General features: G+C 46.4%; 3 protein-coding genes across 3 annotated transcripts; 1 reads left to right on the forward strand and 2 right to left on the reverse strand.

Moving 5' to 3' along the window:
* Positions 1–982: 982 nt before the first annotated feature.
* rp1l1a (rp1 like 1a) lies at positions 983–10,606 on the reverse strand (the record flags this gene model as incomplete). Its single annotated transcript, XM_079236842.1, has 7 exons — positions 983–1,390; positions 2,686–3,756; positions 3,828–4,709; positions 4,862–9,420; positions 9,510–9,774; positions 9,873–10,265; positions 10,373–10,606. 7 exons carry the CDS (start codon positions 10,604–10,606, stop codon positions 983–985), a joined length of 7,812 nt encoding a protein of 2,603 aa, XP_079092968.1.
* A 5,024-nt stretch (positions 10,607–15,630) lies between these two features.
* On the forward strand, positions 15,631–17,135 carry cUnh8orf74 (chromosome Un C8orf74 homolog; the record flags this gene model as incomplete). Its single annotated transcript, XM_079236843.1, has 4 exons — positions 15,631–15,678; positions 16,383–16,566; positions 16,768–16,994; positions 17,082–17,135. The coding sequence occupies 4 exons, from the start codon at positions 15,631–15,633 to the stop codon at positions 17,133–17,135; spliced, it is 513 nt and encodes a 170-aa protein (XP_079092969.1).
* Positions 17,136–18,468: 1,333 nt separating this feature from the next.
* LOC306753012 (L-threonine 3-dehydrogenase, mitochondrial-like) lies at positions 18,469–21,672 on the reverse strand (the record flags this gene model as incomplete). Its single annotated transcript, XM_079236844.1, has 10 exons — positions 21,615–21,672; positions 20,396–20,556; positions 20,241–20,283; positions 19,981–20,051; positions 19,700–19,849; positions 19,425–19,597; positions 19,210–19,300; positions 18,995–19,087; positions 18,696–18,872; positions 18,469–18,608 (listed from the first exon to the last, which is right to left on the reverse strand). Exons 2-10 carry the CDS (start codon positions 20,544–20,546, stop codon positions 18,469–18,471), a joined length of 1,089 nt encoding a protein of 362 aa, XP_079092970.1. The 5' UTR covers positions 20,547–20,556; positions 21,615–21,672.
* Positions 21,673–25,280: the final 3,608 nt, after the last annotated feature.

A 25,280-nucleotide genomic window follows, 5' to 3' on the forward strand; every position in this document is an offset into this window, starting at 1 on the left:
CTGTTGTTTCGCACTGCCGGTCACGCAAACACACATCTCTTATATTTAAGCAGCAGAGAAAGAGTTTAACCTGAAGTTCAGACGCTTGCCTCAGAGATGCTCCCTTTTTTGTAACTGCAAATCTGGGAATACAACTTGCGTTCAATTATCGGACTACATAAATGTAATGAGGTATAATTGCTGTATTTACATTTTATAATGAAGCTATTAAAATACAGTTTGCGATTTACAAAGACTTTTTTTTCTGTCCATTTTGGGGTGGAAAGTGATCCAAAATTAACTTTAAAGTACAGTCAAGCACCAGGCTAGCTGTTCCCCCCGCTTCCAGTCTTCGTGCTAAGCTAAGCTAACCGTCTCCTGGCTTTAGCTTCATGCTTGGCGCACAGACCCGAGAGGGGTATCGAAACAAAAGCGAACACTTCACAAAAATGTCCTACTATTCCTTTCAGGTAATCAGGTTACATCACAGAGCTCTAGTCGATTTAAAAACAGCGAGCTTCCTTACGGACAACAGGTTTAAGCTGGTAGATAAGTAACAGCTAGGAGATGACCTTCCAAACCCCAGAGAATGAAACAAGACCAAGACGATAGACTAGGAATTGAACTGATAGCATCAATACATTGGTTCTGTCGAACAATACAGAAACAGGCAGTTAACATCTAGCGTATCTCTGAGGTACTTGGTAAATAATGGCTATATCATTCAATAAATCAATTAACTTGTGGTCCACTGAGTTCACATATTACACCCTTAGGAGTCAACTTTTTTTGTTTCAAAAATATACCTTCTTCATACACATGCAATACAGAAATAGACATATCCCTTAGTACGTACAATTAACTTAAAAAATATACAAATATAATTAAATAGGATAGGTGGTGGTGGTTTCAAGATTCTACGCCGGACCTGAAAAGATAAAGTGCTTCGAGTGTTGCAGTTTGTGAGTCTACATAATTTTACCAGTGTGGTGGTGAGTCTGGGTTAAAAGTCATCCAGGTCGCCGTCGGTCTCTTTGGGTTTGCGGCGTTGGCCCCGGCCCGGCGAGCGGCTCCTCCTCCCCGACCCCGTGCCGCCGCCCGATCCACCGACGGCCATTTTGGGCACTTCTATGGAGTTCACCGGGTGATGGTGCGCGCCTGTGTCGATGTCCTCCAGGGAGCCGGGCTGGGACTCCACAGAGGTCCTGGTGAACTGATGGAGGAGAGCGCCATCCTTCCTCTTGCTAACCCCTTCTTCCTCAGGCCGGGACTCTTCGTCATCCTCCTCCCCCGTGTCTCTGGCCCCCTCGCGGCCCGAGTCATCGACGCTGGTGTCGCTCGGGCGTTTGCCGTCGGTGTCCGAGTCTTCGCCGTCGGCCTCCTCTCCCTCGGTCGCGGTCACCCCCTGGCCCTGAGGGTCCAACACAACAACAGCGAATTATCTCTGAGCTGTTGTTTAGAATAAATTGAGTACATCTGGGATGATTACTTAATTAAGTAATTTAAGCTACATATTACATCATCAAAGCGTGGACGCATTATGAGACAGGCCCCTAAGACCTTTTTTTGTTGGAATTTAGTGGTAATTTAGTATCTTTTTTTGTCGTTCTGCATCTCTTTGTGAGTCTTTTATGTCTTGTTGTAGTACCTTTCTGTCTTTTTGTAAATATTTTGTAGTTGTAGTCTCTTTGTAGTCATTTATTTGTCTCTTAGAAGTAATTTGTGTGTTATTGTCATCATTTTTTATATCCTTGTACTTTTTTGTGTCTCTTCGAGCTAATTGTGTGTGTTTTTTGGTCGTTTAGTGTCTCTTTGTAGTTTTATGTTTCTTTGTGGTTATTTTGCATCTCTTCGTGGTCCCATCTGTCCCTTCGAGTGACATTTTGCAAGTCAAGTGGGTACTGGCCTGTGCCCGGTTTAGCAATCCAACATGAGCAAAACTAATATTTTGTATTAAAATGAGTGTCAGTCCACCAGAGAGTCAATGAAGGTTTTTTAGTCAACAGACTGCGACTGACAACAACAGCAGACGTCCATCAGATGAAGCCCAACACAACAGATTTGTTCGGTCCTTCTAATTGGATAGCGAGATTATCTTTTCCCACAGGCTTAGAATTAGTGCTCAGGCTGCAGTAGGTCAGATTCCTCTTTGAGGTGCAGTAGACTTTAACCCGGCGGTCATGTTCAGGTGTGGTGTTTAAATAAAGTTGGTGCTAAAATTGGTATTCAAAACTAGAACGTCGGTTCATTCTTGTGCGGTCACTGATGTCATCCGACCGACTTTTTAAAAAAACTTTAAAGAACACAACACAGTTGTTGCATCCTAATTATTTAACCACGTCAAAGAAAATAAATGAATGTCATTAAATGATATTGAGTCTGAACCTTTCGAGAGATTCTAATTTGAATTTGTATTGGTTTCTGGTTGGATAATATCAATATAAAATGTTGTATTTCAATATAACATATGGATAAGACCACAACTGTGTTATATTATCATTCACTATCTAGTTATACGGCATATACAAAAGCTTCACAGATATACATGTGTTTCTCAAAATGTCCTTATATCTTCTTAAAATTACATTATTATGTGATATAAACGATGTATTAAGTGTTTATGTTGCTTCTAAACTGTGTTTGTGCTAAACTACGGCAAGTACATAAGGTCAAAGTTAAGCCAGAACGTAATTTGATTCATCCTACCTTCGATGAGGCTCTTTCCTCCTCTGATGCCTCTTCTCCCCGCTCTTCACTCTCTCTTCCCTTCTCGTCCTCTTCATCCTCTGCCGAGGCGCTGACGTTTCCCTCCCCAAACTCCTCCACCAGTGTGGCGTCGTCTTTTATTGCAGCGTCATCATCCTCCGTTTCCCCGGACGCCTCTTCTCCTCCGCTTTCCTTGCCTGTCGTTTCTTCTTCTTCCTCCTTAAATTCAGACACCTCACACTCTTCCACCTCTGCCTCCTCCTCCTCTTTTTCAGTGGTCTCACCTTCACCTGCTGCTGCCTCTTTTACTGTCTCCTTGTCACTCTCCTCCTCCTCCTCTTCCTCTTCCCCTGTTTCTGTCTCCCCCTCTTCCTCCCCTGCTCTCTCTTCTTCCTCCCCTGTCTCGTCCTCACCTGTGTTGTCACTAGTTTCCTCAGCATCTTCTCCTCCGGTTGTTTCCTCCTCTGCCTCTTCATTTATTGCAGCCTGGCAATGGCATTTTGCCTCCTCTTCCTCACCATTTTCTGACATCTCCTCCTCCTCCTCCCCTGCTTCTTCCCCACCTGTTTCTTTCTGCTCCTCATCACCTGCACTACTTTCCTCCTTTTCCACTTCTACCTCCTCTTTTCCTGCCTCATCCCCATCCTCTTCTTTCTCCAATTCCTCATCTTCCTCTGGGATCGTCTCCTCTAAAACAATGTGAGCTTTGACATTCTCTTTAGTTTCTTCTTCCTCCTCCTCCTCTTCCTCCTCCTCCTCCTGCAGTACCTCTAAACTCCGCCCCTCCTCGTCTGTGACATTACTATCCCCTCCCCCCATCGCAGGTTGTGCGGGCTCAGCTGCAGGCTCGGGGCCTTTCTTCAGCTGCAGTATCTTCAGGAGGTCAAACTCCATCATCACTGGTGCTTCGGTCGCCAGCGGGTTCACTTTGAGAGGCCGGGCGGCCATTTTCTTGAGGACACAAGCGTCACAAGGGCAGTACTCGTCGTCGCTCCGCTGGTCGCTGAACTCGCCCGCCGTCTCTTCGTCGCTCAGGGACTCAGCAGTTTTCAATGACTGTTTTTTCATGACCTGAAAAATAAATCAAACGTTATCTTTCTGCCCATCTGAGATAGATATAAAGAGGATTTCTGTGAATTTACCTTAAGTATCCGACGCCTATTCTCCATCATGGTGGACTCCCTGGAGAGGTTCCCTCTTTGTGGCGGCCGGGGCATCCTCCCCCCTTTGCCGGCGCGACTCTGAATCTTCCTCACCTCGCACTCCACGCTGCTCTGGATGCGCCGGCTCACCTCGTCCCTCAGCTCGCCGATCATGGTGTCCAGGATCAGGCTGTCGTCCAGGTCCCAGCGGACTTTGAACTCCGCCATGGCGCTGACGTAGTGGCTCATGAACTGTTTCTCCAGCTTCTTCAGAAGGTTCAGCACCCACACCGGATCGGGGTCTTGGGATTGTCTTTTTGACAAGGGTGCCCGCAGGACGGTCGGGGGCGTGGCAGAGCTGGAGTCATCCGGCGTCTCTCGTTCGTTATCGGTGGGGGATTTGGAGCCGTCGTTAGCCAAGCTCTTGTCCGACGACGAGGGGTTGTCGGTGGCTTTTGCGCTGTCCAGACTTGGAAGGACTGTACTTTGGTCTTCACCCTGTGCCGGTTCCTCTGCCACGTCCGTCTCCTCTTCAACAACGGCCTCTTTTGTTTTGCTTTGCGTCGGTTCGCCTCCAGGTTGGTTTCCGTTCTCCTTCCCTGATCCGCCGGAGCCACTGCTCATCCCCACCCCGGACGAGGACCTCGGCGGAGACACCTGCTCTGTGCCAACGTCCTTGGCCCCCATGGCCTCCACTTTCTCAGTGTTCCTGGGTTCAGTGAGCCAGAGGGACTGAAGGATGGTCATAATGTCCTCATAGTGCCGGTCCTTCTTTGGGTCAAAGCCAGGGCTCAATGCCGGCTCAATGAGCTGGAGCTGGGCCAAACAGTCCAAGAGGCCCCGGGCCGATGTGCTCAGTCTACGCCCATAAACTGGAGACACCTACAGGAGACACATTTTGGTTAGTTGATAAGATACATTAAACATACTGTAAATAAAATAGCTGTTTGATGCAGCCTACATAGTTTCATCCTAAAGACATATGAATCTTTTTTTTTTGATTATAATCCTTTGACATACACTCATTAGCTTACCTCTGGCAGGCTCCGACATCGACCCAGAGAGGAGCTCAGGAGAACTTTCATCACGGCGGCTGAAGAACACATGTTCCTGGGCAGAGCGTCACCGCTCAACAACAGGGTTTTGGGTGCCACTGCATCACCTGGAGCCGGTCCTGAACTCTGCTCCTCCTCTGCTGCGTCGCATCTTGCTTCCTCCTCTTTCTCTTCTCCCTCTCTGGCCTCCGCTGTCTCCTGCTCCTCAACTTTCTCAGGACCCTCCTCCTTCTCCTTTGCTTCCTCCTCTCCGGGTTTCTCTTCCACCAGCTCCTCGTGCGGCTCGTCTCCAAGCGCCAGCAGGCTGCTGTTAGCTGGAATGCTCCGCAGCCAGTCGCTGACGACCTCATTGGAAGAAGCGTTGGGCAGACATGCAGGTGACAGCTCCAGCGCCTCCAGAGCTGTCTGCTTCCTGCTGGACTTCACACTGGTTTTACTGGCCTTGGATTGTTGGCTGTGTGGCCGCGCAGCAGCCATAGTTTCCTTCAGCATGTCGGCGGCGGACAGAGAGTGAGACAGGGCGCTCTCACTACGCGTCTCCGCTTTGCTGCCTGGTCTGGGGCTGTGGACGGGACAGGGGCTTGAGGATTTGATGTCTTTCTTTTGGGATATGGACGTTTTGACACTGCCACTGGATTTGGCCTTGTGATCTTTGACTGAAGCCTCTCCTTTGCTCTTCTCTGAGGCCTTAATTGTTGACACTGATTGAGCCGAAGCGGCCGAACCAGGCCTGAGACCAGAGGGACTCTTGTTGTCTGCGATGTCCTCTTTCCCGTTGGCCTTGCTAGCTGGTCGACTCATGGACGGATTTTCAGTGACGTTCTCTCCTGAATTTCCAGCTACATTAGCTTTTTTGGCGCTGGTACTTGCAGAGGATTTGCTCCGAACTTTAGCTGTTGAACCTGCAGATGACGTCCTGCTGTTGGGCGAGTCCACGTTGCTCGCCGATGAAGCAGACCTAACACTTCCCGTTTCGAGGTACTTCCCTGCTTCGATTGAGCTGGCAAGCGTTTGAGCTGCTGCTTTGACACCACAGCTACAAGACGACTTGTGGGACCTGCTGCTTTTGGCTGAAAATGCACTGGCTCCTCTTTCTATTTGATCTTCACCTTCTTCCCCTTTGTGCCGACTCCCTCCTGGTGTTTGGATGGTAGGGAAGTCGACTGCTGGGCGATTGCGAGTGGTTTTACCGCTGGACCTTTGAGACACGGTGGACCCCGTTTCCTCCCTTTCTTCCTTCGTAGAAGACTGCTCAGTGCTGTCGGGGACACAAGGAGTTGCCGTCTTCACTCTGCTCTTTCTCTCAGCGTTTGTGTGAAAGTGAACACTGGACTTGCCACTGTCCGAGTCGGCCGTGTCTTGGTCTTCTGGCAACCCGAGAGAGACTGACCCGGAAGAGTTTCGACTCAACGGTTGCTCTGTGCCTCCCGATTCTCTCCTCGACCTTTTGCTGGCAGCCCGATCAGAAGCCTCCTCACTTTCCAGCTCCTCGTCGTCTTGCTTTTCCTCCCCCTCCTTTTCGTCCTCTGCTGAAGCTGCTCCACAGCTGCATTTGGATTTGCCAGACTTTGCAGAGACTGTGGAGTGAACCGACAAGACACTGGGCCCTCTTGTCTCTGCAGCTTTAGGGGACTGGGTCCGCGAGGGACATGCACTCCTGGGCGAGAGCATTTGGCCCTGAGATTTACTTTGTGGTGCTTTGAGTTCCACAACATTTTCATCTCCTGTTTCAACATCAATCTCAGCGGTTCTGTCGCGTTTGGACTTGCGTGATGAAGTCGATACTTTAGATTTAACAGACGCAGCGCTCTGTGCTCTCTCTGCGCTCTCATTTCCTTCCTCGTCGTCTGGTGATTTAACTGTGACGTTTGGGTTTGGTGACACCGGTCTGAGACTCTTGCTCGACTTGTGAGAAGTACGGGACCTGACTGATGATTTTGACTTTACAGAGAGGACGCTGGCCACCCGGACATTTTCATTTTCCTCCGCTTGTTCATTCGTCTCCGCAGAAGGAATATCCGCTTCATTTGGATCTGGAGATGCTGTGGTTCGGTTCGACTTCTGTGACTTGGAGGACTTCGCAGAGGTGTGCGATTTCTCCGACATGGCGCTACGACTTCTGTCGCCAGTCTTCGCCGCGTCTTCGGCTGGAGAATTTGTGCGGCGGCCAGACTTTGCAGAGGAGGCTGATTTTACACTTTCAGACCTCTTCTGTTCATCTTCTAGCATCTTGTTTTCCTTGGAGCTTGGAGATCCCACGATTTCATCGTTAGACTTGCACGACGTTGAAGACTTGACCGATCTGCCAGACATTTGACTCGCTGTTCCAAACCTGGGAGAAAGTGACCTTTCCGGAGCTTTGGTGGACTCATGGGATTTGGCAGAAAGATTGGATTTGGCTGACATGGCACTCGCTGCCCGCTCCTCTGCCTCAATTCCTTCTTCCTGTCCAGTTGCTTTGGGTTCATCCGATGGAGATACTGCCCTCGCACAGTGACTGCAAGTGGACCTGTGAGACGTGCCGGACTTTGCTGACACATTTGATTTAACTGATTTAGCAGACAGGACGCTATCAGGCCTTTGCGCTTGGTCAGGCTTAACAGAAAGTGCGCTGGGAGTTCTTTTAATAGTGTCATCCTCCTTAGTCCTGATCTTGACTGAAGCACTTGTCTTTGCCGAAGCACCAGATTTGGCTGACAAGGAGCTCCGTGCTCTCTCCACAGTGTTCTCTCCCTCTGCCTCCTCCCTTGTCTTTATGTCAGCTGTTGCGCTGCAGTTGGACGTGTGAGACCTGCTGGACTTGGTGGACATGTTGGACTGAGCCGACACGGCACTGGGGCTTCTCCCCTCCTCTTTTTCAGCTGCACCACTGCCTTTACAGCCAGACTTGTGTGATCTATTGGTCCCGTGACTTGTGGCTGAGGTGGCACTAGGAGCCCTGACTTCCTCTTTTCCTGCCAACTCCGGATTGGACGTTCTGGACATGGCACTAGGTGCGCTGCCCGTCAGGACGTTTGATGACGCAGAGCAGCGTCCGTTGTTGGTGAGGTTGGACTTGTTAGATTGCGTTGACGAGACCGAACCTTCGGAGCCATCATCATCGCTGCCATCATTTGCAATCTCTTGGCTGGAGAGAGGCGATAAGGGCTTTGGAGAGGCTCGTTTGGAATGACGGGACTTCTGCGATGCTCTACTGTTCGAACCAGAGTTGACCTCACGTTTGCAGCCGCCACAATTAGGACATACACTGGATGCCTTTGACTGCAGAGAAAGTCCTGTGTGACCAGACAAGCCACTGGCAACCCTGTTTACGTCTTCATCCTCATCATCTGCAGCCCCCTCTTCCTCTGTGTTTGCGACCCTGGCTTTGCAGGACCTGGACGAGGCTCTGCTCGTTCTGGACTTGGAGCTGGGAGCTTGATCCATCTCCTCCGCTTCGGCAGTGGAATGCGGGTCAGCTGCTCCGCGGTGACTGGAAGCGGCCGCAGATACGGCTCTGCTTCCTGCCTCCCCATCGCCCTTCATGTGTTCTTTAGATTGGACAGAACAGGCCGAGACGTCGCTTGTTGGTTCGCCATTCATGCGGATCTGGGAGGTCGGGGATGGAGACGGTTCGTCGCTATGACAGCACTGTGAGGCGCTGGGCGGCAGGTCATCATCCTGGTCCTCTTTCAGCGATTGAAGGACATGTGAGGAGCTACTGATGGCAGACGGCACACGCTCCTCCTCTTCCTCCATCATTTCCTCATCCTCTACTGACTGAAGTGGCCGTAGGTCTACTTCACTTCGGCTGCAGCATCGGCTCACTCGGCACACCTCGACGTGGGTTTCTTCGTCCTGCTCCACTTCCACTCTGCGCTCAACCTGCTCCGTCAAAAACATCTCCTCCCGCACCAGATGGCTCTGCTCCGATCCCCCTCCGCAGTTGGAGACCCGTGCTCGACAGCGCACCACCCTCCTGGAATTACACGACGAGGAAGAGCTGGAAGAGCGCGTGTGTCTTGTCACAGTGTGGGTGCGGCTGGATGCATGTGGCGGAGGGACGGGGTGCTTTCTGTGTCTGTGTGCTGGGTTTTCCCACAAGTCGTACTGCTGTTCCGGTCTTTGGTAGCAGCAGGCGCAGTTGTTCCCCTCCAACACACGTTGCGGAGGTCGGTGGGAATAGTCCACACCTTCGGGGTCGAAGGATGCGGAATCAGGGTCAGAGCAGCTCTCTGATTGGCCCTGCTGCAGGTAGTGTGGCTGGGCCTGGCATTCGTTCGTCAGAGATGGGGATTTTTTTACTTGTGTAGACCACTGGAGGGTCTCGTCACTGCGGAGGCGGAAACGCACCCTCATCTCTACTGAGAGGCTGCCGTCTTTGTTGACCAGGACCCGCTTCTCAATGTCGTCGTTCATAATAGCCGGTCTGGCGTGGGAGAAGGCGCCGGCACCATTGCCGAATGACTTCTCTGAAGACAAGGAGAAACGGGTCGAGCGGTTTGAGGAATCGGATCGAGGGTGGATGATGCTTTTTTTGGTTTCCAGACCAAAGTTTACTGAACAGAGAGAGAGAAAAGGGTCAATGCACTCTTTTATCTACTTTAGATATCTTGTTGAAATTGTGTATTATCCCAAACAAACTTACCATTCTTCTTGCTTTCAGGCCCTTCACTGTACTCGCTGGCTCTGGACTGAGCTCCATGAGGTGGCGATCTCGCTTCTTGAGCAGCAGGAGATCGGGCCCCATTACCAGGAGTCCTGGGGCCCAGACCGGGAGACCTGCTGCCCAGACCGGGCAGTTTTTCCTCTGAGCTCTTCCTGATAAAGTTCACCAGCACTGGGCTGAAAGCTTCCCGACCGACACACACCAACACACCAGGACAAGTCATGAGGCTTTGCACGCTGTCAATCTGGAAACAAAATTCACACAGAGTCAGTTTCCACTAAATTGTGTGTCATCTGCGAAACAAAACACTTTAAATCAGGACCATTAAAGAACAGTTCCTACCCTGCGCCCCTCAGCAGTGTAGAGCTTGCGAACATGAAACTGCATCACCTCGGACACCTCCTCAAGAAAGGCCTTCAGGCTCCTGGTGGACCTCCTGCTGAGCACCACGCTCCTCCTCAGTCCCGGCTCGCTGTTCTTCACCAGCAGGATCCGTCGCTGCCTGTGAGAGTGATGGCCGGGCGGCGTTGCGGTCGAGGACTCGGGCCGCTGAGGCCTCCGGCTGTGATGGTACCAGATGTTCGGACGCTTGCCGGCCAGCTCCATGTTGACCGGCTTCGCCTGGCGCCGGTCTGAGCAGAGGTAGCAGCCGCCGTCCTGGAGCTGCTCCAGCTGCTTGATGGCGTGGGTGCCGCGGGGAGTGGTCACGGTCCGCACGCCAAATGGCAGGGGCACCTGTACGTGGACACACACACACATGAATATACGGATATCGCTTTCTAGCTAATGCTGTTGCCGGGGTTGAAACGATTAAAGTGCAGTACAGTACTCGTCCCACTGACCTTTTGGGAAAGGTCGTCCAGCAGGGCGTCGAAGCATTTGAAGCTGCGCTTGTGGACGGCCATCCTGACGCCCCCGAACTGGCTGTCGCCGCTTTTGTAGAAGGTGATCCGCTTGGCCGGGCTGCCTGTGGTCAGATGGGCGGGGCGCAAGTTGGAGGGTGGCCGCGGGGGGAGGGGCGAGGCATGGTTAGACGGGGGCCGGGGGTCCCACATCTCGCCGTGGACCGAATGCATGCTGCGACCTCACGCACACCTGAGGGAAACACACACAGAATGCAGAGAAGTCGTTAATGAGTCCAACAAAACACTACAAATGTTCTCAAAAGATTCATTTGACTTTACAATTCAAGTGTCACATTGACTTTTGTTTTGCTGTTCCCACACTTTCTAATCACACAAGATCAGAACTAAGCAGGGTGTTTGACTGAGGATTCAGGCCAGGATATCCACTAACAGGACTAGGACTACCTGCGATATAAGAGTGTTACATATGTCATTTGGCTACAGCAGAGGAAGCATTTTGTACAAAGTCAGCTGCCAGGTAACCTTATAAGCATTGTTTTTTCCTGTGGTATTTCCTCCATTTGATAACTGAAGTGGCAAAAACAAAAATTTACAGATTCCAGAAAGATTTCTCATTGTCGTAAATGCATTTGGGACAAAAGATGGATTGGCATTCATTTTTTTTGAAAGAAAATAGTCACATAATGTAATATCAAATGCAGCAACGTGCACATCTTTATACAGAACATGTTAAAGACAGAGCTTCCCTCAGCCGGCTATATTTAGTGGTGCGGCCGAGGACACATTGAGAAATCCTATTTGGAACTTTCTGTCCTGCTTCTGAGCAGCTTGCATAATATAATGAACGTGTTATGGGACTCTGGCTCAGAGTGGCAGCGTGATTCTTTTATTCAATTCAATGATAATGGTGTTAGTCATGACTGTGAAGACTTTCTATCACTTATGAAAGAAAAAAGGTGACTTTTATCAGCAGGCTTAGCAAGGCTTTAAAAGTCCCATGAGGCTGGCCTGGAGGCCAAGTCACTGCTCTGAGCTGACGACGCTCAACGTGACACTCCGCTTCTTAATCCCTCCTCAGCTCCCAGTCTACGCACAAACTTTAGACATAAAACATCGCCACAAGGCGGGCTACAAAATCACCGGCTTCAACGGTGACGCCGATCAAATCGTTTCCATGCAACAAAACGGCGATGAAGGAGACGATGTGCGGCTGGACTGAACGTAAAGGCCTGTACTTTGCACAGGTTTGAATTATTGTCCCTAAAGAGGCCGACCTCAAAACATACATATATAAATCACAATAGTCAGAAGATAATCACATTGAATTACAGTATTATTACTTTACTTCCTGTTGACAAGAGACAATAAAAGACACAAGACACCCTTGATAGCACATTGATAAGATGTTTTTTTTAGAAATAGAACCTCTTTTACTACATATATCAACTGTAGAACCATTCTATATCACTATATGATATATATATTTAGTATATACATATATATATATATTACTTTACCATTAAGCCATTGTCACTATGTCAACTACAGACCCATATTTGTAACTTTAAAGTCAACTAAGGAACCATTTTTACCCCCATTCCCCATTTTAAGACATAAAAATGGCTACTTAAGAACTTAAGAACAACTCCTACCACTAATTTGACAACAACTCAAGCACTTTCTATCTATTAGGTGCACTACTCACATATTCAGGAAACATGATCCAAAGAGATGATAAAAAGCTGGAGGGGAATCTGTCCGTGCCGGTTCTGACCGGTCAAATCCAAACTAGCTGTTCAAATGTGTGTGTGTGTGTGAGTGTGTGTCGGCTACCTCTGATACTTGAGTCACAGGCTACACTAAGATGTACAGCAGATACCCCGTCTCCACCTCTCTCGGAGCAAAATGGCCGCCTAATCAGGTGCTAGGAGGGGTTGGGGGGGGGCTGAGGGAGGGAGCAGGAGAGGCTAAGGATAGAATTAAAAGCCTGCTTAAGAGTGTGTGTGTGTGTGTGTGTGTGTGTGTGTGTGTGTGTGTGTGTGTGTGTGTGCGTGCGTGTGAGGCCAAGACACGGGACGTTCCTATGCACGGCCCTACACCTGACCCGGAGAGCAGGCACATGCTAATTTTTCTATTTTGTTATTCAAATTCAAATTCAAATTTCTCAGCGCACGTCGCACCCTTTTTCTCTCTTCGTCTTCTTCTCTGTCCCTCTTTATACGTCTTCCTCACACACACATGGCTGTAGTCGGATTGCAACCAAAGGCAGAGTGTCTGACAGCGGGGGGTCACTGACAACCCCAACTGCTCTATCAAACTGTGTCCAGGCAAACTGCTTATAATCAATGGATCTTTTTTGCATTTTTGTTTGCTTTAGATCCTGCAAAATGTAATTCTGCCGTCTTTCAAGTTTTTTGTCACTGGGCCTACAAAATAAAACTCAGGTTGTAAAAAAACATTTTCTTTTAAAAGCAACACATTGTCGGACTCTTTAACCGGACTATTGTCATGCAAACTTCAGATTCAATCAGAGCAAAGTCTCCTGCTGCTGCTCGGGAACTGAAGGAGCTTCGAAACTCAAGTCTTAAAACACACAAGGAGGGAGAAAGAATCTCTCAAACCATTCTACAATGCACTCCCCCGCTTCACAGCTCTAACGAGAGAGACTGAGCAGGTGGGCCTCGGAGGGCCTCGGCAGACAGGAAGTCGGGGATGAGCAGGTTCCTGTGCTGACAGGCAGCCGGTCTCTGGAAGACTGTTGGCGCTAATGAGTATTCCTTGTGGAGGAATCAAGGAGACACTTTTCTTCTCCTCGTGAATGGGAACTAAAGTCCTCTCAGTTGCTGACACGTGATCGGCTCAATCAGAGGGACAGAGGAGGAGGAAAACAAGGGAGAGATTATGATGAAGATGATGATGATGATGTGTGGCCTACTTTAGGAGGTCCACTCACTCTTTGCACCTCTTCAACCCCTTCTGCCTCTCATCCAATAAGCAGGTGATTCACCTGGTCCTCAAAACTGGATCACACACAAATAAACAGACTGTGTGTGTGTTTGTGTATATAACATGCCACCTACTACATGAATGCACTCACACCAGCAGGTCTTATTGGCCCAATCTGAAGGAGTTTAAGTGCGTGGTGTTGAGATCAGTCTTACCTTTTATGGACACATACCGAAATGAATGATGGGAGATCAACGGCCGGTGATGCGCCCGGGGCGGACGTCCAGGTGGAAGGCGGTAAAGTCAGGTGGAGTCGCGAGCAGTTCTCCGCGCTGGTTGTCGATGTGAAGGCGCACGTTGAGACACGTGTCAAGTCAGCGGCTCACAGACCGGAAGTACACTGATTTGGGACTTTCCAAATAAAAGGTGCCTTGCCCGCATGTTTGAGTTTTTAGCTGAGACCTTATTGGCAATGTTTAAAAACTGACAACCTGTCTGAAAGTCTTTGACTGATCGTTAACACCACTGCAAAGTCACATTGGACAGCTCTCTTTTCAAATAAAAGACTTAATACTGAGACATTAGAAGCATACTTGTATAACGTTAGTTTGTTCTTGTTTGTTGTATATTTTAGGGATTTAATTTACAAAATATATCATTAGCGTATGAGGTTTGGTGCTACATATAAAATATATTATATCAAAAGTTTTTCTGGCCTTCAGAAATATTTTTTATTCAACAAATCCAGACCAGTGACCCTAATCCCGTGTTCACACCAAAAGAGTTGCGAATTTTTGCAACGCTTTTTCGCCTGAGTTTACTTGCTCGACTTCATGTGGTTAATTCACTTTTTCGCTTTTTCGCAACCATTCGCTGTGGAAAGGGGGCGGGGCTTATCTCCGTGGCTTTACTCTGTGAAAACATTTACCATTTCCACCATTCACCATTGAAATAACCACAAGTTCTGCTTTATACTTGTTGAGGAAATCCCACAAACGTCGGAACAACAAACGCCCCCGTGTCTGGGTTCATAATATTATCCGTAGTCGCACACAGCTCCGACTCCTCCAGGACGAGTGTCTGAATGAAGCAGCTTCTCAACCCTGATTGGCTTTCGCAACTTAGCGTCGGGCGAAATTGTTCACCAGAGTTGAAATATTTCAACTCTGTCGAAAAAGCGGAAAAGCAAATATTCGCAAGGCCTTTTCGCCTCTATCGCGCCGCCCGGCGAAAAAGCAAATTTTTTGCAACCATTCGCGTCTGTGCATTGATTTAACATGTAATCTACTCGCGCGAATATTTCGCAACTCTTTTGGTGTGAACACAGTATTAGTGGCAGACACTTGCTCATGACGCTTTCAAGTATTCATGAGACAAACTTTATTATAACATTTTGGGATACATTTATGTTGTAGAAAATCATTATTATAAAAGCAAATATTTTCGAAAAATTCCTTGAGATTACGACTCTACACAGAAATTAATTCTGAACACTGTTTTTTAAATTTTTTTATGTGAATACAAAATTACATTTACCTTTCTAAGTCGATTAATACGCAAGAAAGATAAACCAAAATGCAGAGGCTCTCACGACTTTTATTTTTTAGATACACGACCGGAAGTGCTGTATCCTCGAGATTGCCACCTTGACGTCATCCTCAATCCGCTGAATTTACATGAGAAAACCAAATCTCCTCCGATTTATTTCTTGAAAACCCAAAGGAGGAGGAGAAGAAAGGGAGGAGGGGAGAAGAAGAGTGGGATCCATGTGAAAGAGGATTAGTCCGAGCCCGACGCCATCTGTAGTCGCGGACGGATAAACCTAGTTGCATTAAAGCACAGTCGTCAAAGAGTCACAAACTCCCCGACACTAACAACAGAGCAGCGGCGTGTTTAAGGGTAAACCGAGCGCTCCTTTTAGCTTCAGCAGCCTGTCAACTCAATCAAAAACAGTCGCCATTAAACCTCGGAAACAACAGGTGTCACCTGAACTCTTTTGCCAAACAATTCTGCGGTGATATCATCGTGTTTTATGGGTACTGCGTTTCTTAAATGGTGATTATGGTACTTGTTTAATTTCCTTTCACGTTTGGTAATACGACAGAAACCTAAAAATGACGCGTCTTGCAATAAAGAATCTGTTGTGCCCGAACATTCCATCCGCTGCCTCGTCCAGTACGTGCGACGTGACGTCATCGCGTTGACACGCTCTCCTCCAGGCCCCTCCCACCCTTGCGCCCGCGTTCGTCTCCATTAGCAACCGAGTGCGTGTTTGTCGCTCGTGGAGGATGGACTCCCTCACTGAGAGTGAAATAGCGCAGATAGCGAGGCAGCAGGTAGGCACATATTGAATAAACAACAGGAACTTTTTTTTATTTTTGTACTGCATCAACGAGAAGAGCCTTCACGTGCTGCCAGGAAGTTGAAAACACGAACACAATGGACCCAAACATGAAGTAGCCGACTGAGAGAGCTAGCTAGCTAGCTACATCTAAGATAGCTAGCTTAAACCATCAACAATCACACATTATTGCTAATTCTTTGCACCTTATAGCCCCTAAAACTGTCTACTGTAATTCTTAAGAAACTATTATGTCACCTAGCTCAACAAACTATAAAAACAGAGAGGCGAGATAGACAAAGTATATTTACTCATATATATATATATATATATATATATATATATATATATATATATATATATATATATATATATTTACTGTGTTTGAGTGAGGAATTTGTACTTCAGTATTTCAATGTAATGCTACTTTATGCCTTCCCTCCACTACATTTTGTATTCAAACACTATACTCCACTATATTTATTTGACAGAGACAGTTACTTTGCAGATTAACACACAGCACAATAATATGGCCTCATGTCATCTGATGTGTGGTTTGAACCACACAACTGTAAGCATCCGTAATGATTAATTTGCAATAACGTGTGAAGTGAGTGAATCATAATCCAGATAAAAGCTCCACCAGTATTAAAACACCAATGTGCCAATAATGATAGAGTGCTTCTGTGTCTGTGGCAGAGAGAGGCTGGCGTGCCGAGGCTCAGCCGCCACTTCTCGTGGTCCGAGTTCAGCGACGAGCAACGGTGCTTCCACCAGGAGTTTGTGTATGACGTCGTCATGTTTGCTGCGGCCCAAGGCTTCCCCTGGGCCGCTGTGATCCGGGCAGCTGCGGTCGCCAAAGGCATCTTCCCGCAGCTGGACGGTCAGGACAAACAGCAGTGTACTTGTCACCGGCCTTGAAGGTGACACGGGTGCTTCACCTGGAGGTCACGGTCAAGGGCCTTGAATCATGGTGTTTAATTAAAACATCATTCAAAGCCGCAAAGCACAATTTACTATCTGTCTTTGCTGGGGTTTGGTTTAATAAAACCTCTTTTCAGGCTTCCGGACTTCTACCCTTCAGGTCCTGACGTGCCTGGACTATTGTCCCTGCTGAGAGACGCGCTGTCTGCTGAGTGTTTGCCAAACCTCACCCCTGTCCACCGGCACGAGTTCGTCCGGTTCCTCGCGGGCGCCTGCGTCACCCGGCGAAGGCTTTTCCAGGCGGTAGTGGGCGGAGCAGCCAACACTTCCATCACTCGGCTAAACTTGGAGGTGCAGTTGCCGCCCACACCCTGTCCCCTAGCAGAGGTAATGAAGCCTTTGTAACGACTGACTATACGGCTACAATTAACACACGATCATGTATCTGACGTATCTGATGTCCATGCGCTGCAGGGCACAGATCTGCACGAGTGGGAGCACCAGCGACACCAAGGTCGATGTTCCTAAGGGTGAACAAAGAAGTACAACTCACAAAAAGATTAAAAAACAAGAAACGTTCACATAAAGGCCAGATGCTGGCGTGTCTGAACTGAGAGGCCTCCTCCAATCCTGCAACTCTGACTGCAGTGGGCAGTGCTGGCCACAGGAGGGCTTCACAACCCCGCTCTTTCCAACACAGGTCCTGACACACAAGACGCACCAGCTGAGGCAATCATAATGTTTAAGCTCTCCTGATTGTGGTGCTCGTGTTTTTGTGGTGCTTATTTTGGTGCATTACGGAAGGTTTGTGGGCTACTGTGCTGGACATTTAAACAACATTAATTGTCAGGTTAATTGTCAAATACAATGAGAATAGACTTGTGATTGGTTGCTGGTTTCATTCAAGTATTTATTTTTGAAAAAAATATTTTGATTTGAGAGAAAAGGCTGCAAAGAATAGCATTATAAATAACATAAATCTTTTTTTTAAAACTACATGACAGATAGCCCTTAAAGTACAGCTGCGAGAATGAACAGCTCCATTTCCCCCTCAATGAACGAAAGGAACCGCCAACGCATTCGTTGATTCAACATTCATAGATATCCAACGCAGAGGACAGCAATGATAAAAATCCCGACAACAGAAATCCAGTAACAGAAATAAAAAGTGTCCGTCATTTTCAAACTCAAAAACTTATTTTCATGCCAGGCAACTACGGTCCGAGCACCTTGAAACTATCTCTACAGTACCGCTAGCTAGGGTTACAAGTTTCTATAGTACGTCACCCGAGGTAAAGCCTTTCAGTGTTTATACAGTACATATTGGTGACCAGCTGGGAGTGAAGCTGGAGCTCAAAGCCAACTGGTTCTCAGGATTGCCGCTTTAAGGCAAGCGTTTAGCTGCTACAGACGACTGCTGCCTATACAGCAGGCTGGCAGAGTCATCCGCATACTCTCAGATACACAACATAAATACATAAATACATACAGTACATTCACAGAGAGGACTTGACTCTCTTTGATAGCTCAGTAACGTGGTGATAGTACCCAGCATGCTCTTGCATTATATTGGTTTTACATAAAAGCTGGATGGATGGAGAAGAACAGAGATAAGGTGGACAGACGAGGAGGTCTGGAATGGTTTTATGCCTCCGATATGGAGGGTCGTATCTTCGTTTTGAATTTGAATATTTTAAATCCTAATCCTCCGGTCTGATTTTTTTTGTATTAATTAAACTTTTTAAAGTGTAACACAGAGGGCTAGACATCCTCTTAAATCTGCATTGTCACATTCACTGTCAAATAAAGCATTTTTGTTTTTACTCTGTTGCAAGAAAAATAAATAAAAGCTACGCAAAGCTCAGGAGGCTTGTGCGAGCTGGTTGCTCGTAGCGATGTGACTCAGCATGGTCCGCACCAACTCGGAGAGGTCGTACTCGTGCTTCCAGCCCCAGTCCCGCCGCGCCGCGCTGTCCTCCAACGCCATCGGCCAGCCGTCCGCTGAAAACACGGAAGACAAGGGGAGAGATTGGTAAACTCTGGTCGTAGTGGGGGCAGGAAAGCGCAGATATCTTTACACGGTGTTACCTATGGCCTGCCGGATCGGGTCCACGTTGTAGGTGACCTTGAGGTCGGGCAGGGCTTTCTGTATCTCCTGGGTGAGGTCGTGCGGCGTAAAGCTTGTGGCGTTGATGTTGTAGGTGCGGCTGAGCAGTGACTCTGCGGGAGCCTCCAGGATCTCCAGAGTCGCCCGGAGACAGTCGTCTGGACGGGAGGAGGTAAAGACGAAGGGAGCGGAGAGAGGCGGAAAAGAGATGAAGAGGCCAGATTGCAGTATGAACATCGTTTGGAAAGTAAAAAAAAAAAAAAAAAAAGTCTGGCATTACCAATATACATCATAGGGAGCCGTGTGTCACTGCGCAGGTTGCACTCAAAGTGACCTGTCTTCACAGCTGCGTGGAAGATCTGGACCGCGTAGTCTGGGTGATGGAAAAACAGATCAAGATGACCAACAACACTGTTCTGTTTCATCCGCACAAACTACGGCCCAGTACAACGGCTCGCTCCACCATCTTCACTTCACTCTTTTCGACCTGCTCACCTGTGGTTCCACCTCCGGGCTGGGAGTCGGCTGAGATGATGCCCGGATACCTGAGACAGCGGAAATCCAGCGCGTACCTGTGGTGGTAGTACTGACAAAGAGGCGTACGCAAAGCTTTAGAAAAAAACAAAACAACAACAACAGCGCTTCGTAGTAAAATGCTGGGAGGTATTTGGAAGCGGCGTCTTCTGTGAGTCTACGCTGTCGTGTCTCACCTCACCCATCAGCTCCGCGTGGACCTTGGACACGCCGTAGATGGTGCGCGGCCTCTGCACACACAGCTCGGGGGTGGGGTCCCTGGGCGAGGATGGACCGAAGGCACCGATCGTGCTGGGGATAAACACACGCAGACCATGTTCGGTTGCTATGTCTAATATGTTATGGAGACCTACGAAGAGAGAGCATAAGTGTCTGCGTGAGGACGGCTCTAAACGCTGCTACAACGTTAGCAGCTTGTCTTCAGGAGTTTCACACGAGTACATGCATGTACCTGTGATGTTGACCTCTTTGGCCAGCGCGACGTTGCTCTCTCCCACAGCGGACAGCACAGCCGAGTAGTGAACCAGCCAGCTGATGTTGTTGTTCACCACGATCTCCCTGAGGTTCTTGTAGTCCAGGATGTCTGAGAAGATGAATGGCCCTGCGGAGGACAGACGTGCACAGAAGTTAGAACAGGCGTCTGCGGACACTTTGATATCTGCTCGGCCAAAACGATACAAAGAACATGATTGAGTGGGGTTTCCACATAGTAGGTTATACTGGAATACAAACCACTGTGGTAGACATGGTTGGGGGGTTTTCGGATGTCAGACAGGATCACGTTGTTCTTTCCGAAGCGTCTCCTGAGTGTGAAACACCAACATGGTCATGGGGGCAAAATTGTAACCCAGGAAAAGACTGCGGAGTGTTGGATTTCGTCCTGTCGCCGTGCTCCAACCCTTTGCCGCTGAACGCAAACACAAAACAACTCTGCCAACTTTTTGGTAATAGGTAAACATTTGAAACTTAAAGCTTATCTCCACACTCCTTACCTCAGCAACTTGGCGAGCCCCACCCCGAGCTGACCAAGCCCTCCTGTAACGATACAAAAGCAAAGGGAAAAGTAGATTGACTTGATAATATAGAAGGAAACTTCCCGGGGAAAAAACTAAAACAAACAGATGTAGTGACACAGAGGATGACCAACCAGTGATGAGGACTTTAGGTTGGTCGGTATCGGTGCAGGACAGGGGACGAGTTCTCCCAAAGTGTTGTGATGATGAGCTGACTTGGCGCACTGCCAAGATCAATCTGGGGCCGCTCCCAGCATGCCTCACTGCGCCCCTCAGCAACTGCATCGCCTGCCTTCTGCAAACAAGAGAGCGCAATTACCAGCAACGATGGCATGTTCCCCCAATATTACCGCGCATCTGCTGCTGCCATGGTGCACGGCAGTAAAGTTACATCACTGTTACTTAACCCGCTTGTGTCGTGAAGGGCAATTTGAGTTGCTGAGCTTAAAAGGCACGAGGCTGACCTTCCAGTCGAAACCCTGATGTACAGAACAGGACAGTGTGCACGTTTCTACTTTAATACATGTCCACGTTGTCATTATATGTACTAAGACTGCATCATTAAACTGCACATTGTGTGGTTTAAGGAGTCGTACCAATTAATAAAAGCAGAAGTGTACACATGCTGTGTATTTAAGTGGGACAAGAGGAAATAAAGACATCCACTATGCGTGAATGGAGTCTAATCCCAACACCTATCTAAGCTTAACTTGTCACAGCCTGCTGCTGACGTGGTCTAAATATAGACCCCTTCATGTGTACTCCAGACCAATCTTTATCATATGGGGCAGTCAGATTAATGTGTCCCAATCCGAAACAACAACCTTCACCTTTACAATGATTCAATTACGCAACCTAGCAAGTTAGTAGCCCTGCAATTGGTATAACACGTGTGTTGTGTATAATGCAATAGTTATTTCAAGCACACACGTATTATATGCTGTACCAAATCCCAAAGTTGGTACAGCAGCTGCACTACCTGATTATGCTTAATTGAGAGAACGGGAAGACGTTTCAGTGGCTGTGTGTTGTTGTTTTTTACGACTTCGACGTGACCTTCTCGCCGCACACGGCACTCGTTAGCTGTCTGACCGGTTGCTAAACAATAGAAGCTACTTAGTGGTCACGATGACTCTGCGTGGGGTCAGACAACGTGACACCCCTTCCGCTGCTGGACGTTAGATAACGGGTAAGGTTAGCCTAGCCGTTGTCTAAATGAACCGTCTGGCGTGAACTTTAGCTAGCCGAAGCTCTTCTGCTTTACCCGCGCGAGCTAAAGATGAGCTACGCCGGCTGTGAGCGGTTACGTAACTGCTTAGATAAAAACATAGTGATATTTAATTAATTTCTTACTTTATTGTGAATCGGGTGAAATGAAAAGACGACTTGGAACTCCTCCGCTCAGCCAGTGTTTGTGTTGAAACGTGAAAATAGTCGCGTGGCTGTGGAGGAGGTGCAATGCTCTGTGATTGGCTGACAGCTCGAGAGGCTCGGCTCACGAGCCCAACTGAAACACCAGCTTCCTGTTTTAACTTTCATAATAAAGTGTTTTCAAGATAAAACCGGTGAGCCCACTAACTCCTTGTGCTCCAGTTGTTATGATTGCTGCATCTAATTTGTGGAAAATATAATAATAGAGTAATGCAAAGTGTCCTTCCAAAAGTGCTACGAACTGAAAATGCTTAGTTTGAAGTGTTGACTGACAATACTGGTGTGTTTAAGTGTTGTACTTATGTCACTGAATTACATTAAAACAAATAGAACTACAATCTAAAAGTTGCCATTCAGTTGAATCAGTACCTTTCTGTGCTGTGAACATATATATATATATATATATATATATATATATATATATATATATATATATATATATATATATATATATATTAAAGTAGTTTATTACAGTGCTATATTATTGAATTGCATGAAAGTAGACATGGATTTCTATCCACCACAATCCTTATTGCATAAAATAAGCTATTGCTGTCACTTTAACGAAAAAGGATTTCAATAAAAATACTTTTAAGTACTTTTATATACTTTTTAAAATTCCGTCTGTATATTTAATTTAATATTGCTACTGTATTCTTCTTTACTGTTTTTATTACTGTTTAACTGTTTATTTATATTACTTGATTTTGTATTTACTATGTTCTCTTGTTTGCAATGCTGCTGTAATCATGCATTTCCCCCACTGTGGGGCTAATAAAGGATTATCTTATCTTATCTTATTTAACAGTTTTCTCTTGTGTCACATATTTTGTTGTGTCCTTAAATAGGGGAAACAGCGCCCCCCTGGTTGTAACGGCGAGCAAACGTCGCCCACTCTGTGGTTGAAAGACGACATTGCACCCTAACAGAATTATATTTACGAGAGAAGAAGTTAATTAAAAAGTATTAATTAAGTAAAGCGGGGTCGTGTCACTGTCACGGCACCGCGAAACTGCGAAGGGACGTCTGGGTCAAAGCAATAGACGTTTCTCACCAGTATTTTAAATGAAACTGGAAATAAAAGGAATAAGAGGAAAACGAACTGCGACGTCCAGACGTGAGTGGATAACTTTCACCGTTTCTCTGTGTTTCCATATCCGTCTCTTTGCTAGCTCTTCTCTCTGTGGCTGTCTGCGTATATATTCAACTGAAGAAGGCCTGTCAGCTGCTTGTGCTTTATTTATACAAAGCTTTATTGCTTTATATATATTATATTATATAATATTGTCTCGGATGTATACTGTAGACGTGACTGCTAAGTATAATGCATTTGATACCTGCAATAATTGTGGGTGAAATAAAACATTTTCTTAGATAAATGCTAAAATGTACATACTTCATTTTACGCCAACAAATGCCTGCTTATTAATTGCTCATTATTAATTATCAGAAGTTCACACGAGGACACACTATCGTCCAGTCGTTGTGAACATCTACGAGACCAATGGCAGCAGTGTTTAACTTAGTTGAGATGTGTTCGTCGAATGAACGGAACAAATCCTCCTGTAATTAAGATGGAATTGAGTGTCAGTCATAACCTTTCCCCCGCTAATTATGTTCACGTGATTTATTCCCTGCTGCACGCCGGGAGATTAATCTGTGACGTGTGCATTGCTAACCGAATGGTGGACAAGTGTGCACACGCTCTGAGACGAGCGCAAACATCTAATGCACGCACACCCATTGAAGCGCAAACACGAGGAGTGCATGTCGCTGCAGGTTCATGCTCATCTTTTGCACAGTAAAAAACCTTTGGTTGCGACTGCAGTATCATATTTGCTTTGAAAGATTCGCCAGTTCCAGTCGACATGAAGTAAAACTTGGATGGGTTTTACATTTCAGAAGTTTAGTGTATAGCATTGTGCCAGTGGCTTAAACCAGCTTTTAAATAAGGGATCTTGTTATTTTATTGTTAACTGGAATCTTAAATATTGCATTTTGGCACATAATTCACTTGAACACTGACATTTCTAGCAAACTCCAGGCTTTTTTCTTTCTTTTCTTCTTCTTCTTCTTCTTCTTCTTCTTCTTCTTCTTCTTCTTCTTCTTCTTCTTAGTTATGTCGTCCTTTTATGTAATTTTCTGATCTATTATGCAGTTATTTGTATTTGTATATTGTTATTTATGTTTGTATATTATATTTATTTGTTTGTTTGTTTGTTATGTATTCCATTTGCTCTTTTTAGGTTATTTGTTTGGTTTTGTTGTATTCATTGCCTTTATGGTATGGCCCTTTTTGTTTACCGGTATTTAAGTTATGTATGACTATGCTTTGCTTCTCTGTAGAGCACTTTATAAACTTTGTTTGTAAAGGTGCTATATAAATAAAATTATTATTATTATTATTATTACTAGATATTAGTGTGCATGTCTGTGTTTGCTGGACGCCACCAGGTGGCACTAGATACCAAGAAATCAAGAGGGACGCCTCTCTGTTATCCAGCCTGCTGGCCCATCAAAAGAAAAATAATTACTACTTATATATGTTTTGGCCTGCTGTGCCTTATTCATTTCCTCGTTATTATCTATCATATCGAATAGCTGTCGGAATAGCCACAAAAAGCAGTTATCAGATGTTACATTTACATCAAATTATGTTTTTTTTCAGTAGCGTTTTTCAAAATTCTTATGTTTGGAGTCGCTTGATCTCTACAGGAATTACTGGATGGTGAACTTAAAAGTGTATAAAAATTGCCAAAGATTCTGTGTTTTTGTTTAGCAATAAATAGAGCAGGATTTATCCGTCTACCTCTGGACCCTGAAGCTTTTGGATAGGAACCAATTGTTTCTCCTGGATTCAGTTCCAGCTGTGCAGAATGGGCCACAATAGATGATGCATGTCTTATTGTTCGTTTGTTTTTTGCCATTGTGGAGGTCTGCCAAATATCTGAAGATGTAGTATGCACAAATTCCACGATTGTTTTGCTCATTGTTGCCTTACGTGCATGAAATAATAGGATGCTTTTTTCCCTTTTTGCTGCGGCAGACAAGATATTCTTTTTTTCATGCGGAAATAATTATTGTTGACACACATACAGAATGAATGTAATTACCTACTCCTGGTTGAAATATATTATTTTACACGTACAATTACAATATGAAGTGATGCCCTTTGTACAAACGCTGCCAAAACAATACAGTTTACAGTAAATTAATAACCTCCTTATGTATTATGGTGGAATACAGCATTTTTTTTAGTAACGTTTGGCAGCTACAGAGGAGATTCATATGTTATATAATCATACAGTACATTTATTCTTAAAAGTTTCTGTTTATCTGCTTAAATGTTTTAAGTAAAAGTGCCCACACAGCAGCAGTGCAACTGTGCTTGAATTATGCATTTAATTCAAACTCTACTGATTTCCTTAATTGTTGTTCATGTTGCACCCCGTTTATTTTCTCCCTTGTGTTGGGAGGAGTATCGATAACTTTTTACTTGGTTAATAAAAATTGCAATACCACAGTGTCAAAATACTCCATTATGTGTAAAAGTCGTGCACTCAAAATCTTAATGTAAAAGTATTTGCA

Source organism: Taurulus bubalis, assembly GCF_910589615.1.
Source record: "Taurulus bubalis genome assembly, chromosome: 21".
NCBI classification, from domain to species: Eukaryota; Metazoa; Chordata; class Actinopteri; order Perciformes; family Cottidae; genus Taurulus; species Taurulus bubalis.